At 44.4% G+C, this 17,440-nt stretch overlaps 1 protein-coding gene across 1 annotated transcript in view; it reads left to right on the top strand.

The window, feature by feature from the left end:
- Positions 1-17,440, top strand: part of PRKCH (protein kinase C eta) — a 113,649-nt gene that overhangs the window by 12,222 nt on the left and 83,987 nt on the right. The window contains exon 2 of the mRNA XM_054634500.2: positions 14,630-14,693. Coding sequence (XP_054490475.1) covers positions 14,630-14,693 — 64 coding nt within the window. The remainder of the gene's footprint in view (positions 1-14,629; positions 14,694-17,440) is intronic.

Genomic DNA, 17,440 nt, shown 5'->3' with positions numbered 1-17,440 from the left:
CTTCCGAAAATGGGCCAGCCACAGCTTCTCTGAGCAAATTGTGCCAGTGCCTCACACCCTCATAGGGGGAAGAATTTCTTCCTAATCTCTAATATTTACCCTCCTTCACCTTGAACTATCATCAACCCTGTGCTTCCCCAGCAGTTTCTGATGACCACGGTACCAAGCCCTGTTCTGAGGTTACCTGTGCTCCTCTGGATGGGTGTTGGGAGCTGTGGCTGCTCTCCTCTCTGTCTTGGGTGAGAGTTGCTGCCTGTGGCTGCCCATCTGCAGGAGAGCAGGGTGTTGGTGCTGTGGTGTGGAGCTGCCTGTGTGCTGTGGCACAGACAGGACACGATGCACCTTCATTTTAGTTCTTGCTTGGCGCTGTGTCTAGCAAGGAGAAACCCTTTTGGCTGGTTATGTTCTTTCTGGTTAGCACTATCTTGGTTAAAATTCTTAGAATTGAAGGCTTTAGAAATTCTGAGAAGGAGCTTAGAACAGAGAATTGAAGCTGTATCTAAAATCTTCACTTGATTCATTTTAGAATTGCGTAATTCTGATTTAGTCAAGAATAATATTGCAGGATCTGAGTGGATTTCTTCTGAGGAGCAAAAGATCATTCAAGTTGTCACATGTTTTGGCTTATGTGGATGTGATCTCAGAAGGTTTCTGGTGTGTCCTTGCAAGTTTGTCATTTCCCTTTGTCATGGAGAAAGCTGTGTCTGTGATTAATACGAGGTCACTGATGTTATTTCTATATATAAATAAGCTTAGTGCAAAGATATTGCCTCAGCAATGCATATGCCATACTCATTGTTTTTAAGCAATGCACTTCTTATTTTAGCAACATTTTTGAAGCTCCTGTTCCTGTTTTGGACACGAACATTAGGTGAGAAAAGAGTAACTGAGCTTGCAGGTTTTAAGTAGCCCTTGGTGTCCCTGTGTTTGGCTTCTGAAAGTCTGCTCTGAAAAAGTTTTGTGACCTCAGAAAAGCTCATCAGCATTTTCTCAGTATAAGTTTTGTGGTTCATTTCTAGGTTGACTAAACTATCTTTTTATATTAATAGTTCTGGTCGGGGGAAATTTCATTTGCAGAAAAATTTGCAGATCTCTCATCTCTGGAAGTGTGAATTCAAGGCCAGGTTGGATGGGGCTTGAAGCAACCTGGTCTAGGTAAAGTATCCCTGCCTGTGGCAGTGGGGTAGGAATGAGATGATCTTTAAGTCCATTCCAAACCATTCTATGGAATTTGGGTTTGCTGGTTTTGTTTTTTTTTTTTTTTGTTTTTTTTTTTTTTTTTAATTACTCCAGTTGCACAAAAATATGCTGTTTCAGTGCCTGATAATGTTTTTTTTTGCTGTTAACAATAAGGAATTTTTTCTCTTTTGAATATATATGTATATTTTAGCCAGTAAATGGGTAATTGCAAAATTCTGTACACCTATAGCATTTCTTCTTCCTCCATCTCTGACAATATTAAGCAAGTGTTTCCACAGGAACAGTGCTCTTTACAATAGACAGTGTTGTGGCTTGCTTCAAAGCCACAGCCAGAGCATGTAGGTGTTTGAAGAGTACCAGATCTTTCCATCTCTCGCTGTGAATTTTCCAGTGGGTCAGTACTTGTTCAGACTTTCTATCTCAGTATCTGAAACCACCCCCCTGTTTCATGTTGCTCTGTGTGGTAATGCCCCAGAAGCCTTTCAAACTCTGCTGGGCTGCAAGAGGAGTTTTTTTAGAATCACAAAAAGTTGAAATTCATGGTGCGGCCAAGATCTAGTCAGCAACTCCAATATCAATGGTTCAATGCCAGGCTGGACAGGGCTTGGAGCAGCCTGGTCTAGTGCAAGGGGTTGGAACTGGATGATCTTTGGGGTCCATTCCAAACAAAACTGTTTTATGATTTTTTTTTTTAATGGTTCCATCAAACCCCTTGCTACTGTAATCTTATCTCAGCTCTGTCAATGTAAAGTGTATCAGGAGTTGAACAGTGTTAGGTGTTTTTTTATCTTTCTTAGGGATGTGTGTTTGTAATGTTTCCCTTCACTGAAGGTGAAGGGAATGCCAGTCATTAAAAGGGACTGGATCTCTTAATTTACTTCCCTCCAAGGTGGCTGCTGAGAGGACAGGAACTGAGTGGCTTCTTGGCTTTGTATTACAGGGCTTGGTAAATCTTAAAGAAGGAAGTGAATTTACTTTATTTTCAGAGGACATAAATGCTGTCCAAGGGATTTCTGTCCTCAGCTGGTGAGAATTAAGGTAGAAGACTAAAACTGATGTGACTTTTCCCAGAGTGAATAAAATCTTGCTTTGGGAATTACAGGAACATGTCCCCACATACAGCCAGGGCTGTTTGTCTGCAGGAAGAGGAGCATGAGGTCCACATTAGCAGTGCCACCCAGGTGGGGATGTGCTTTTTTCCAGGAGGGAATTTCTACTTTAAACACATTAGTGTGCTGGAGTTAAAAGCATATGTGTTTGTATATAAAACACATGCAACACTCTGGCACATGTAAAATGCCAGGCCTTCCATTCACAAAGAAATAAAACATTAAAACATTGTCAAGGAGGGAACATGGCAACAGTTGTCCTAAATATGACTGGCTTTGTAAGTGAGGCTGTCCTGCTCTTGGCTTACCCAGGATTGCCATGTGCTGGGGCTTGTGGCAATCCTCAGCAAAGCTTTGTTTGCAGAGCAGAAGGTTTATCTGCAGGTTTGTGGGTCATGCTGAGTTTTGAATGGGAAATGTGGTCAGCACCTAAGTTATGTTCTCGATTGACCTGTCAGCAAAACCACTCCAACCATGTTCTGACCTTTTCCTCTACATACCCTTTCTGGGTGCCTCAACCCTCTGGTTTATTTAATCCATGGTAAATCTTGGTCACGTTGGTTCCTCATCTCGAAACCACACTTTGGAAAGAGAAAAAGAAATACTAAAAAAGGGGAAATACGTGACAGCGTGCTGCTGGTAGGTCCCAACAAGCTGCCTGTCAGCTTCCAGTTGTTCACAAAAGCCTGGAGAGCCTGCTGTCCTTCAGAGGGAGGCAGCAGGGTCAGCTGAGCAGCACATTCCATTGACACAGCACCTCGTCACCATCCGGTGGCTAGCACCAGCCAGTGCTGTGCAGCTCCTTCCTGCCTCAGCCTCATTGCTGGAGTCACAGCTCTGACTTTATGGTCACAAGTGGGTAGTGAGATCATCTCTCTCATGAGGTAGATGAGGAAAACTGTAATCACAGACTTGATAGGAATAAAAATTGCTTGGTCTTGGACAGTCTGTCTCTTATTGTAATGCTTGGCCTCAGGATTTCAGGACAATTTTTTTTTTCCATATTATTTTTGGTACTGATGTCCAACCCACTGTCCTTCCTCATGAAAAACCTCACTTCTGCACCCTTTTTTTCTAACTGCTGTTTCACAGAAATTCACAGAAATATTTTGATTGTACTCTTCCATCATCCCCACAAAAAAAAAAAAAAAGCCTAAACAGAAAACCAAACACATAAACAAAACCCACTGTACAAATAGGATATGATCTAACTTGGCAAAGCAAGTGTTGGCAGTGGTGTGTCCTTTCTGGGTGTTGTCAGCTGCAACCTACATTCTTTTTGCTGCCTGAAGACTTGATTGTGGCTCCCAGCACTGGACCTCATGGGATTGGAGCAGAGACATGAGCAGTAACATCTGGACACCAGGAGCAAGCATCATACCTTCAGGAATGCTGGGGGAGTGCATGCCTTGGCACTCCTTTTTTTTTTTTTTGTACCTTTGGAAGTATCTAATTGGCTGTGCAGCCAGAAACTGCTGGTGCTTTTACATGATGTTCTGGGATGTGTGTACCAGGGATATGGGGCAATCCCATTAAGTGGCTGTCAGGGAATGGGAGAGGGAGTATGTGGGCTCAAGTACTTTTAAACCTTTCTTTTCATCTTTCCCTGTGTCCCAAGCAGGTTCTCTCCTGTGACATGCCACTCATATTTGATAGTTTGCTTTTCTTCCCTGTCTCAAATCATTGGGCAGATCATCTTGCAACATGGAGAGGGGACATGGTAGATTAGTACTGGCTGGGTATAAATGTTAGTGCTTTATAATTTCAGTGCTAAGAAACTGCCAGGTGAGGAAGTGAGAGGAGGAAGAAGGAAGTCACTGTGATCAATTCCAGATCTGGGAAGAATTATCAGAGCTGAGGTGCTTAGGCTTTTCCATGGTGTTCCAGTCCATGCCAAGGTGTAAAGTTGCTGGATTTAATCTCTCCTTTTTGTATCCTCACGAAGGATGGGTAATGGGATTAGCACTGTATGAGCTGTGTTGGGAACTGTACTTCTAAAGACTGCCATGCCCTTGAGACATGCCATTTGAAATCTTAGGATTTGCCAGAAATATTCCTGACAACTTGATCCTGCACAGAAATTAATTCATTGTGATGCTGGCAGGGGTGGTGTGTGCCCCTCAATCGCTTGGCTCAAGGCTTTAAAGTCATTGAAAAGACTGAGGGTTCTGGTGCTTTGGAGCAATTGACTCTTCTTGATGCCTGGACTTCTGTGGAGTCCAGGTACACGTTGTTTATGTGGGTTTTGCTGAGTTTCCCTTGCACTTTCCAAGCAGTGTGACTGCTGTGCAGTGAGCTAGGTCTGTTATATGAAGACCCAAATCCCTGTTTCTACCTCTGCTCCTGCCATCCCCATACATTGCTTTCCTTTTCTGTGAAACTGATGGTGTAAGATATTCTTGGCACCCAGAGGGGCTTTGCTGTCTTTGTTTGGAAAGGTGGAGATGTGTGGGAAGGGTTGGATGTGGGTGATGTGTTTGGAGTGCACAATCTCCTGTGCAGCTCCTTCCCTCTGTCAGTGTTGGCTTCCAGCACCGTAGGAATGTGACACCAGCATGGCAGCCTGGGTGACAGCCAGCACTGAGGGCCTTCCTGAAACTTCTACATCCAGTGCAGTAAAGATCAATAAAGGTCTTTTCAACACTTGGTGTTGAAGGGAGGGGAGAAGAAGGAAGGTGCCTGTAAATCAGGCCCTCTGCAGAGCTGTTGGTTTGTGTCTGTACCTCTGTGTTGTGGAATCCCATCTTCCTGGCATCGAGATGCTGAGCACATCTCACTCCAGAATCCTTCTTTTGTAGCTTACAGTGCTCATTATTAGTGATCAAGCATCATAAATGACTGAACTTTTCCATCAGACTGCCTTTTGCTGCAGCACCAGGACTTAACTTTTAACTGTTGTTAAAAGGATGGTATTTGGCTCTTCAGTATCTGACTGAAATGTTTGGAGTAGGAGAAAGTTGTGACCTTTCCCCTTTTTACCTGAGGTGTTGAGAAATTTGATGGATTATCTTGAGGACTAATGGATTTTAATGGTTCATGATCTCATCTGCTGTGGCCTGGTTTTAGAAAAAAGAAAGAGCTATTGGACAAAAATGGAAAAGCAGCAGTACACCAAATGAATTACATGTAGTAGGAAGATATTTTAAAAATAGTGACACACCTAATGGAGACTCAAATGAGAATAATTTCTCAGAAGTTTAGGATTATGCAATAAAGCCTATGAATAACGAGAAAATATTTCCCAGCACTGAATAGTGGAGAACAACACAAATGGGTGAGTGAGCAAAATTCTGGGGAGCCAGCTGCAGAGGGGATCTCTGCATAGAGATGCAGCTGGTTTGGGGGTTCCTGCTCCTTGGGTTGGATCCATGAACAGGGTATTGGGGGCTCTGCCCTGTATGCTGTACATCAGTACAACCAGTGGATTGCCCCTAAGTCACTCCTAAATTCTGTCCTGCTGTAGCTGTGCATGGTCCCTGGGCAACCAACGAGGCACAGAACCTCAGACCATGTGCAGACTGTGCTGCTTAATGTAAAGTCATAAATGATTCATAAAGTCTGCCTAGATTTGTTAGGGAGGTTAATTAAAGCTGAAGGTGAATGCTGTGCCTTGGATGACTTCTCAAGATTGAGAGAACTGTTGTTGCTTCTCTGCCCAATCTTTTTGTTTCTCCTTCTGTATTTCTGCCTGGTGGCTGTTCTGTTCCTCTCTGGGGCAAACCCAGGTCTCTGGTGTGCACTGGGCTTGCTTTTTCACTGCTCTTTCCTTCCTGGGGGGCATTGCCTCAGTTCTAAGCACATCTGTGTCACTGCTTTACTTTGAGGAAGCTCTGCTCAGCATCTCATTGTGGTGGCCCTTGGAATGTTTCCATGTGGGAAGTGCCACCAACTTGCCTACTTGGCACCAGTCAATGAATTTATTTCTTTATAACTGTAAACAGAAAAAGTGGCACAATTTCCTGTGTGTTCTGCCAAGTTATGTTGGGTTTGTGTAGGAGAGAGAAAATACTCTTGTTGATAATCTCCAGATCTTGGAGATAGAGAAGAGCAATTCCTCTATTGTGTGCTCAGTGATAGACCTAAAACGTGAGCTGTCAGGATCATCCCTTTGCAACTCCAGCTCTACAGCTATGGAAAGATTTTTGTTTTGCTGGTAATCACTGGTTGTTGAGGTTTATTGATATGTTGTCACTGATAATTGAACAGAAATAGAAGATTTTTGTTGTTTGGGTGTTGGTCAATGCTTTGAAGTCCCCTCAAGAGCAGAGACCCTGTCCCACTGTCAGCCTCTTTTACCTGCAGTTGCACACACAGGTGTCTGCAGGCAGATTTCCATACCTTGCATATGCAAAGCTGATAGCCTGATAGCAGCTACTGAATGTCAGCATGGGTGGATTTGCTGTAATCAAGTGTTCAGACAGCTGAAAATGAAGCCCTGCATTTGCCATCCTTTAATTTAGTGGTCCTGCATTGATGTCAGCATTTGCCTTTGGGAAATTAAAGTAATCTATGATTTTCCTTCCCATCCCTTCAAAAAGCAAAACAACTAGCTGTAGGAGGAAGACAAGAGGAGTTGGAAGGAAAATACAGTGATGGACTGGACATGATGGTATTTGGCATGGTGTTACAAAGATGCATGGTGAATAATTAAGGTTTAATTGTGCTCAGCAGAGCTAAAGCTGTGCTTGTATGTGCTTGTGGTAGGGAAAGGCAGCATCCGTCCTGCCCACACAATTCTGGTTTCACACGGGCTGTGGGAGGCAGCTGGGGGGTTCCTGCCCCTTCTCTCTGCTCAGGGAGGCTCAGAGCAGCCTTTTCCCTCTGCCTGGCATCTCCCCTGGCCACCATGTGCAGTCACTGGGGGGTTCCAGCAGCTTTGCTGTTCGTGGCAGCTCACAGAGTCATCCCACGCTTGGCATTTCTGTGCCCTCAGGAAAGGGACCCTCACTAGCAGGGTCTGCTCATCCTTCATGTGTTCTGCTCAGCCCATTGACCAGCCTAGCCATTTCTAGCCCCACACTTGTAGGAGGTTGTGGATGAAAGCTCTCCCCTGTTGCAGACTCCAGTGTGCATGACATTATTAGATTCTCCCACGTCCCCCCCATTTTGTTTTGAATTTCACCTAAATTTCTAAAGGAGTGGGTTTTTACTCAGTGCTGGTGCTGTTGGGATCAGTGTCTTGTCTTCAAAAAACTTCAGTACCATGGGGTTTATAAACAGGCAATTGGATCCTCTCCCCCTGGCACATAACTTGGGGAAAAAAGTAAAAAATCCCTCTGGAGAGTTGTTGTTGTTGTTTTACTTTGAAAATATAAGGAGAACAAAAACATAATAGTCCCTGAACCAGTTGAGTCTGTTTCTCTCTTTATAACTTTATAACTTATTAATTTTTTTTTCAAATATGCTAAAGAGCATCTTCCTGCAACCATTACTTGTAAATCATTCATTGCTTTAGAGGTATTTCTCAAAAGCAATATAAATTGCTGTAACACCATAGGAGCAGGCTCTAGCTCCTGCTTTCAAAAGTTGTTCTGGTTTTTTTTTAAGATTTGAAACCTCCTTTTTTTTATCTGTATTATATTTGTAGCTCTTCAAGCAGGTTTTCTTGGCAGGAATTTTCATGGGATAAATAAATCTTGTTCCCACCTCAGCAAATCTCCTGTAGAGGTGGGTGATCTCTTGGATGAAACCAGACTAAAATTGATTAAAGAGTCCAGGATTGGCTAAGAGTCATTAGTTATGCATACTTGTTCATGGTTGGTGCACAGCTTATAATTAGGCAGCTCGAACGAAAACAAAAGTAATATTTTAAGCAGCTGTCCTGAAACAAAAACTTAGAATGACAATATTACAGTAATAGCTGGAATAACTGGTTGTGGGAGTTTTGAGAGAGACTGACTTTCCACCCATGTGTGAGTTCAGCTGCAGAGTATGAAACTTTGTTCAGGTGAGCTCTGAGGGCTTTAACACTGGGGGTACCTGGACCTGCTGGCTGCAGGTGGGACTGGCAGCTTTTCCCAGTGCTGTCCAGGTCTGCCCAGCACCTGTGGTGGGAATTGCTGCCCTGAGCACCTGCCAGCCTTTGCAGCAGTAAGAAGGTACTTGGTACCCTGTTGTGTGTGTTTGCTTTTTTATTTTTTTTTAGGCACCCTAATTTGAATCTTAAAAAAGTGCATGCTGTGCATTTGTAGGAAAAGCACTTTAATGTGTTGGTCTGGAAATGCAAAATCCCCTTTATACTAGACAGCCCTGAGGATTTTCAAAGGTGTCTGACTTGATAGGCAGGTGTCTGTCAGCCTCAAAAAGTATAAGAGAGACTGATTAATCCAGACACTGTGTATTTGGCTGAGAAAATTGCCATTTGACCTGTCCAAGGAGGTGCTGCCTTATTAAAATACAGAAAGATCTGACATTCCATAAGCATGATCTGGTAAGAGCTTAAAACAAGAAAGATGACAAGAAATAACTAGAGGCATGTGAAAAACCAGCTCTAGCCTAACCCAAATTTTCAGCTCTTTCGACTGAGCCTTGGGAATTGCCTCTACAAACGACTGATTACATATGCAGTTCTGTTAATTAAAATTAAAAATTATGTAGGAAGTCAAAAGATATAGCTACTTGTTTAATTAAGCTAATGAAGTCCCTAGGTAGCTTTTATATTTGCTTTACTCACTCCAAGTGTCTGGCCTGTTCTGTTTTTGAAGCCGTGTCAGCATTGACATGCCTCAGAAAAAGGCTGTACTTCTAGGATGGGTATGGATTGTGCCTGTGGGGAAGGAAGGACAGGGCAGCAATGGCAGAAGGGATGTTCTAGGCTCCAGGGTAAACACAGTCATCTCCTGTGTCTGATCCAAACACAATAAAAAGATTCCCACTGATTCTGATGTGCTTCAGATTGGACTTCTCAGACTGGATTATCTGTTGAGGGGATGGGAGGGGGAGAAAAAAAAATCTTATAAACTTGTGTTTGTGAGATGTAGTGCTTTTGCCAGGTGCAGTGTTGAAGATGTCTCTTCATCCTGGAGGCCCACCTTATCTACCTCATCTTGATTTTGGAGAGTGAGCAACTTGCAGGCAGGCACCCTTTGGATCTGCCTCTTCCCATCCTTTCCTGGGGCAGGCTGGGCTCTCTCAGAGGCCAACTCACTCTACCTGCTCTTCAAGTTCAGTGGATGCTTCAGCTGGGTGTTGATATGTTGCCTGAGAGATTACCCTCCTTCTGAATTTGTTTTCCAAACCTCTTCCATTGATGAATCACGCACGGCCAGTTTTTATTATATGAGGGAAGGCATGTGATTATGGAGCCTTGTTTTGGTCTCCCTGCATCTGCTCTGCTCCTGTACTGATTTCTTTTTTTGTAATGCAGAGAAGGGGAGTCAATAACACCTGGCCTGTTGTTGGGAAGGATGTCAGCACAGCCCTTTCCTGGGGAAGGTGTGTGAGATGGTTCACTGGGGCCCCTCCTTGCGGGAAACCAGTCCCTGGCAGCTCCCTTTGAAGTCACGTGGAGCAGCAGGATCCCAGCAAGTTCAGGCATGGGGCACCATGTGAGTGGTTTGGGTTAGGAGTGCAGTTCCTAACTCCCAGCACGGTGTCCTGGCAGAGGCCTGTGCCTCACAGTGGAGGTGTAATGAAGCCATGGCTGAACTCCTCATCCTTGCCTGCCCCTTTCCAGCTTGCCTGCCAAAATCCTCCAGTGCTTGTTTTCCCTGGTTGGGCTGTGAAGTTCAGCAGAAGTTAAAGCGTGTGCTTAGCTCTGGGCCAAAATCCTGTGCTGTTCTCACAGGTACAGCTGAGCTCCAGCAGTTGATCTTTTCCACCCCTTGTGCTGTGGACCAACGTGCTGCCTTCATTTCCTTGAGGGTGACTAAAGGATTTACTACACTGATAAGCACACTTTCCTCTCCCAGTGAGCTAAAACTTGGCCAAGTTACCTCTAAACCAGCCAGAAAGTCTGTGTTTTTCCCCCTGGTTCTTCCCTGGGGAACCAGGCTGAGGATGAAAGTTCTGGAGAGGAGGGGGTAAGGTGATGATTGTTTACAGGTCTGCCTGCCAGTGGTATGATGCTGCACACCACCAGTTTAGTTTGATTTATTCTGAGATCACTGCACCTCACAGCAGTCACAGTAACAGGCATGCATAGAATTTCATAATTCTCCTTTGCTCCCAATACAACAGGACTTTCCTTTGGCTTTGATACTAAACCTTCCAGGCATAAGCTTGTGATTCCCTAAAATAAGTTATCCCATGCCAGATCTTTGGCATTAGGAAACTTTGTACACATTACCCTTTGATGATTGTGTCAAATGCATATGGATGGTTACATTCCTGTATCACTTCTCTTATGCTATGGTGTAGGAGTTCCCCCTGAGCATCACCTGTGCTGCCTTCAGGCTCTTGAGCTTCTCTGAGCCTCTCCTGCTTTCTTTAAGAATGAATATCAGCTGCTTTGTTGACCCAAACTGATTTCATGGTCTACTTTGGACTTTATCAACTCTGTCAAGATTAATACTGCAACACCCTGTTTCTCTGTAAAAATGTAGGGGCTTTGCCTTTAGTGTCAGTGCTGGGAAATGAAAAACAGAGAAGAAGTGAGGAGCAAAACTTGGGCATCTGCGTGGTGCTTGTGTTCCACCCCTGCTGCTGTTGGGAGGCTGGATCCTGAGGGTGTTTGCTGGTGCTGGGAGGTACTGGCATCCCTGGAGCTGTGCCAGCATGGAGTCAGGGCTTGGGCTGCCAGCCCAGCTCGGGTTATCCCTTCCATGGCTGGAGGGCCAGTCCTTTGGCAGCTGCTCCCTTTTGAGGTGCTCAGGTCTTGTTAAGTAACAGAACACGGTGAGAAGCCCTCTCTGTCAGTGAAAGTAGGTGCTGGTGCTGGAAGTGCTTTGGTGACTGGAAAGGTGTTTGAAGGAGGGCTGGTATCAGGAGTTCTTCCTTTTGGGGCCACAGTGGAGTGCCAGACTCCTGCTCTGTGGGTCTCTGGTTTCAGCTGGTTCTGGACAATTTCTGCGTGCTCAGCTCTGGCTGCAGTTGCTGTGTCAGGAGAGTTTCCCACAGCGTGTGCTACAACTGTGGCTGCGCTGCAAGGCTGAGAGCGGTGCTGAGGGTGTGAAGGTGATGCTGAGGGTGTGAAGCAGGGGCAGGAGCACTGAGGGCTGTGCTGCAGAGCTGCCTGGGGTCACCCCCAGGGCCTGAGCAGGGTGCTGGCTGTTCACACCCAGCTCAGCTCGTGGGGCTGCACCAGCACTGTGGGTCCAGCAAGTGTGAGCAGCTCACAGGTGTCAGCTGCTGCCAGCACGGGGCCACTCTGGAGTGTGGCCATGGCTCTGGTGTCCCCATGATGGTGGGAAGCACATCCTGTCAAGCAGGTGCTGCTCTTGGGGAGCTGCTGATGTTTCTCAGGCCAGCTCAGCTCTGTGGTCAGACATTTTCCTTTCAGGTTTTTAGGTCAGGCGTTATTTTCTGTTTCGGGCGCGTTCCACATGTCTGAGAGTTATCTCAGGTACCGAGTTGGCTGCTACTTAGCTGGTCAAATTCATCCTTAAAGGAGATCACAGCAAGCCCAAAAGCCACTTTTCCCTGTGGTCTGTTATTATTTCATTTCATGGTATGTTATCTTTTGTTGTTCTGTTGCTATCAATTTAAGACTAGAGAAGCCCTTACGACTGTCTGGTTTAAACCCTTGTCTAGGATAAGGATTCCCCATTGGTCCTGCATCCATCAGCGTTGCTGTGCCAAAGTTTCAGCAGCTCCTGGCAGGCTGGGGCTTCAGCCTCATTTGGAGCCTTTCAGCTGTAATTTTTAATTAGATCCCCCTTAGATGTTCTGTAAGAAGATATTGAGTGTAGCTCAAGTCCTCTTGGCTGAGTGCTCTTGGACTGTGGTACAACATGAGCACAGCTGCTTAGTAGGTGTAGGGGATTTGACTGGTCTTTAATCTTGGAGTCTGGAGGGGAGAGAGATTGTTTTATAACCCTCATAAATCTCCTGCTATTGCTTTCTGAATTAGTTTGTTTCTGTTTTGTGAGACTGCTGTAGGCAGAGGACTGTGCTGTGCTAGGGGCAGAGGAATCCTCTTTGCAGAGGTGGAGAACAAGGTGTGTCAGGACTTGGGCCAGTTTTTGTCTGTGTCCTGTGTTGAAGGTGGATGATGCTTTTGTTCCATCTCCTGGCCTCATCCCAGATGCTTGAGTCCTGACAATCCTTTGCTTTCAAGACTGAATAAGGAGTGCAGGATTTATTCCACATCCCAGCAGAGATACCATGTGTCAGAAAAAGGGAGGAAGGATCCTGTTTGTCATTGTGGAAGCAGGAATCTGATATATCCTGTATGGAGACTGGCAGGAAAATGATAAGCACTGAAGAATGGTTTTGGAAACCTAAGTAAGTAAGGATTTTATCCATAAAACCTGAATTCTTGGTATCCCATAAATCAATTTGCATTATTGTATATTATTATATATTATTATATATTTTGGAAGGCACTATCTCTTTAAAAAGCTGCACATCCCTCCAGGGAACTGAAATTTAGGCAAAAATGATGCATGATATTGCTGGAGTTGAAATCTACTTGGGAAATGTCTTCAATATTAATGGAGGCAGAGGGTTGTTCAAACACAGCTTCCTGAAACCAGTGTAATATGCAGTGCAAACAAGGACAAAAATTAATATTGAGTCAAGACTAAATATTTGCTTTAAAATTTCCCTGTGAGACTGATTTTAATTATTATGGTTTTTTACATAATGGAGAATGTAGTGTCCATAAAATCAGCATTTTGGTAGGATTTTCCCAAGCAGTTGTAGCTTCCCTCTTTTGTGTCCCACTGATAGGAGTGTGTGTGTGGACCTTACAACCATAGCTGGAATCATGTGAATGAGATGTTTGCTCATTCTTTTTCCTGAAAATATTTCTTCTGCTCATCCTAACAAATCCCCAGCAGCTTAAATAACAATTTCTCTACTTCAGCAACAAATTGTGGGCTAGGGCAATGTATGGCTGGCTGTGCTTCCCCTTCACTTTCCCCAGAAGGCTGTTTTCTCTGGGCTGTGTCAGCATTCTGTTCCTTAACCCTGCAGAGTCAGCCCAGCTCAGACACCTACAGTTGTGCAGGTGCTTTGCTTCCATTTCTGGCTTGGCTGTTTGGCTTCTGTTCAGGGTTCACCTTTCTGTTTTTCAGTATTTTAACATTACTGCCTGTTAGGTTCATGGCAGCAGCGGTTTTTGGAAACCAGGAGCAAATGTCTGGGTCAGGGGTGGTCCACAGCCCTGGCCTGGGGAGCTCAGGTTGATGTTGGGGGTTTATTTCAGTGCTGTGCTGGGTGTTCACACTGGAGAGGAATCAAAGGGCTCACAGGGTACAGGAGGCAGCCTGAGCTCATCATTCTGTGGTTGCACAGGAGGAGCAGCGAGGGTTTGGATCAGCAATCCAGTAATTCCCCCAGAAATCTCCATTTTCAAAGTTCTGCACAGGTGATCCATACCCACGAGGTGTGATGCTCCTCTGTGCTAATTTTTACCTTGAAATTTGTGGGAAATCAGGGTGTGCCTTGTTACTTCTTTCTTTTTGTTTTTTTAAGTGAGATTTCTGTGTGACAGCCTGACTCAAACGTCAGGAATCCTTAGCTGGTAAATAGAAAAGAATAAAACAACACTAAAAGCAAGACCTTTATTAAAAATGTATCTCAAAATGAAAAATCTACTCACCAAAAACTACATGCTTTCTTTCAAGGACAGGCTGACTGATGCTGGGATTGAATCTCTGATCCCTAAAATTATGTTCTGTATCTCTATCTCTATCTAATTTAGATTAAACGACAAGAAGTCCTTAGGTAACAGCACTAACAATTTTCTATTTGCTATGGTTTAAGGCCAAAAGGTGATTTATGTAAGAAATCAGCATTTGCCTCAGCAATGATGGTATTTTGAGAGACTGAAACAATTTCACTGAGATAAAATATAATAGAGAGGAAATATCCATGTAGTTCTCGAAACAGCTGCACATGGATCTTTTCAGAGAATTCAGTGTTAGTCCTGCTTCATTCATCTTACAAATTGGAACACTATTAACTGTATTTTATTTTTTTTAAATTATTTTTTCTCTAGTAAGGCTGAGTTTGTTCAGCACTTCCAGGAAAATGTAGGACTCAATTTCCTTATTTTTTATGGAGCCCTGAATGCTGAACAATTTGGGCACCAGATGCTTGATTTTTTTATTTTTTTCCAATTAAGGTGTGCATGAGAATATATACACCTTCAAATATTATCAAATTTCTGCCTCAAAGAAACCAATCTTCTAACATTTCCTTTCCTTTTTTTTCAGGTGGATTTGGAGCCAGAAGGCAAAGTGTTTGTTGTCATAACTCTTTCAGGAAACTTCACAGAAGGTAAGGGACTTGCTCTGGCTTGTTTCCTTTCAGAGCTGCACTGCTCTGTGTCCCTGCCATCAGTTCCAGAGCAGTGCAGGCATTTGGATTTTTCAGGGGCCACATGCTGGGGTGTGCCTGAGGTTTTCTGAGTGATGGGGGAAATCTGGAAGGGGCTGTTGGTGGCAGCTGGGGCTGTGGTGCCCTCTGCTCTGATCTCAGACCTGGGGAGCTCGCTGGTTGTGCTCTCTGCTTTATTTCCCTGAAGCTGTCCTTCAGACAGGCTGTTTTTGTCACTGGTGCTTTTCACCTGGCTGCCTCTCCAAGGGCAAGCTGAGGAGAAGGCAGAGCATGTTTAAAATGGAACATGTTTAAAACATCTGGATGGGTTTTGTTCTGTAATTGTTCACATCTACTTCATGACCATTTCTGTTTCCCGGGTTCACTTTGCACAGGAAGCTTGCAAGTTTTTAGTGTGACAGCTGCCCTAAAAAAGTATCTGGGCAGTCTTTTTTTTTGGTAACTATATTTAATAGTGTGATGGTTTTGATATCCCTGTTGTTTATTGTGATACCAGTTATGAGTGTGGATGTGAGCTGTGCTGCAGCAAGCCAGGAAATCTCTGTATTTGTAACCAGAGAACAGGGGAATGCCAAGGTGTGCTGGGGAGGCCTGGAGGAATTTCTTGCAGGGATGAAAAGGGTGTTAGAAATTTGCTTTAATGTCCTATGACAGAGCCAGGGGTGGAAAGAGAAGAAACTGGAGGGCTTTTACTGACTTACATCCCAGTGTGTATCCACATGCAGCAGTGTCATGCTTGGCCATTTAAAGCATGGTGGGCATGAGCATAAATGCAGAGTGTGTTTCAGACCTGTGCTGGTGGCTGAGCATGTTGCTAACAAGGTTTCAGAGATGAGAAATGCAGAACTCAGATGTTTGTACAGCTACTGCTTTCCGAGGGGAATGGAAAACGTTGGAAATAATTTACTTCTCTTTCCTCTGTTGTTCTTGAGGATGTGTAGACTTACAGAACAGGAACATCAAAGGTGGCTCTTGGGTTTTTTTCCTGTCTGGTTGTTCTCATGTATGGTCACATTTAGAGTTTCCAAAAAAAGTCTTAATCCAGGGCAAGCCTGATTGCAGGTACTGACTTTTCCCAGTCATTGGGTAAAGGAGGTATTCATGAAGAAGGGGTTTCCCTCTGATACACAGAGAGGTCTTGTTCATAATATCATATTTAATTCTGCTTTTGTCTCTTTTGCTGGAAGAATGGAGGCTCTGAATGCTATTTGAAATTGTAAGGGTTTTTTGGAAAAAAGTCTGAGAATAATTCACGACTTGAAAGCTCAAAAAGTGGCTTCCCACTCGTTCCCCTGATCTGGAGGGCAGCCACTGCCACATCCTTCCTGCTCCCTATGACTTCTTATGCTGAGCTGGTTGTTTTGGTTATGGAAATAGCCAAATTCACAGGGTCTCAGGTACCACTGTCTACCTCCAGTAAAGTAAAAGGCAAAAAAATGGGCAAAGAGAGGGAGGAGGTAGGGGGGATAAGAATAAAAATTAGCAAAACCCAAAAAGCTCCCAACAAAACAATTGAGACTGGGGTTTTATGCCCATGTGAGACTGCCTTATTTTGTTTATCCTGTTTTGCTTACTCAGAACAGGCAGTCCTGGTGGTGCTTGGACTTTACCTTTAGGAGTGGTGGTTTTTGGGTTTGATCAAAAGTTCTTCTGACCAAAACCTTAATTTGGTTCTGCTCACCTACAGCAGGGATGGGGGAGCAGAATGTGACTCCTGGGAGTCTGACAGAGGCATTTGAGGACTGTCAGGATGTGAGGGCAGTATAGCAAACATGCAGCTGCAAAGGGGTCAGTTCTTTGCAGGTTCCCATATGGCTCTTCTGTCCATCACTGCTACCCTGCTGTTTTGAGGCAGGGAGATCTGCCTGTTTGATGTGCTGAAAATACATGTAGTTTTTCAGCAAAAGAAAGGAACAGAGCAATAGGAAGTGAGGGAAGCCTAGAGAAATTATACCTGCCTCTCTTTATTTTCTCTGCTTGGATATACTTGCTGTGCTAAGCTGTATTTGATTATATTAACTACCCTCATTCAGCTGACATTTCCTGTGTAAAGCAACCAGTGCAAAATTAAAATGAAAATCTCCTTACCTTGGGAGGAGGTTACCTCTCACAGAAATCACAGAATTCTCTGAGTTGGAAGGGACCCACAAGGGTCAGCAAAGTCCAACTCCTGAGCTCCCCAGGGTGACACATCCCTGGTGGCCCTGGCACCCAGCTGGGGTGGAGGGAAGCACCTCTCCCCCAGCCATCTCCTCACTGACCCAGGAGCTGTTCCAGTCCAGGCTGTTTTATAGAGAAGGTGAGGACTGACTTCTGCCTGCCAGGCTTCAGGCATTGCTTAGGGATTGATTTCCTGCCTCTTCTCAAACGAATTTATTTACTCTTTTCTGGGTTGTCTTTCTTTCACCCTTTTAGGATTTTTTTTTCAAGTCATCAAATTTTTTTCAAGTCATACAATTCCTTTTGAAAACTTTCTTATTCCTTTTACTCTGGATATAAATATGATTTTCCCCCCCACAAGAGTGTCTTCAGCATTCCTTACCTCTGTCTCTGTGTCTCCTTGCTTCTGCTCTCTTAAAAACAGTGAATGTGCCTTCTCTGAGGTGTGTTTTTGCTGTGGCTGTGTTGTCAGCTGAGGAGCTGAAACAGGAGCAGGGTGCAGTGTGTGGGACCCCACCAAGCTCTGC

Source organism: Agelaius phoeniceus, chromosome 6, assembly GCF_051311805.1.
Source record: "Agelaius phoeniceus isolate bAgePho1 chromosome 6, bAgePho1.hap1, whole genome shotgun sequence".
NCBI lineage: Eukaryota > Metazoa > Chordata > Aves > Passeriformes > Icteridae > Agelaius > Agelaius phoeniceus.
Note: the sequence above shows the minus strand (reverse complement) of the source record. Positions and strands in the feature narration are given on the sequence as shown.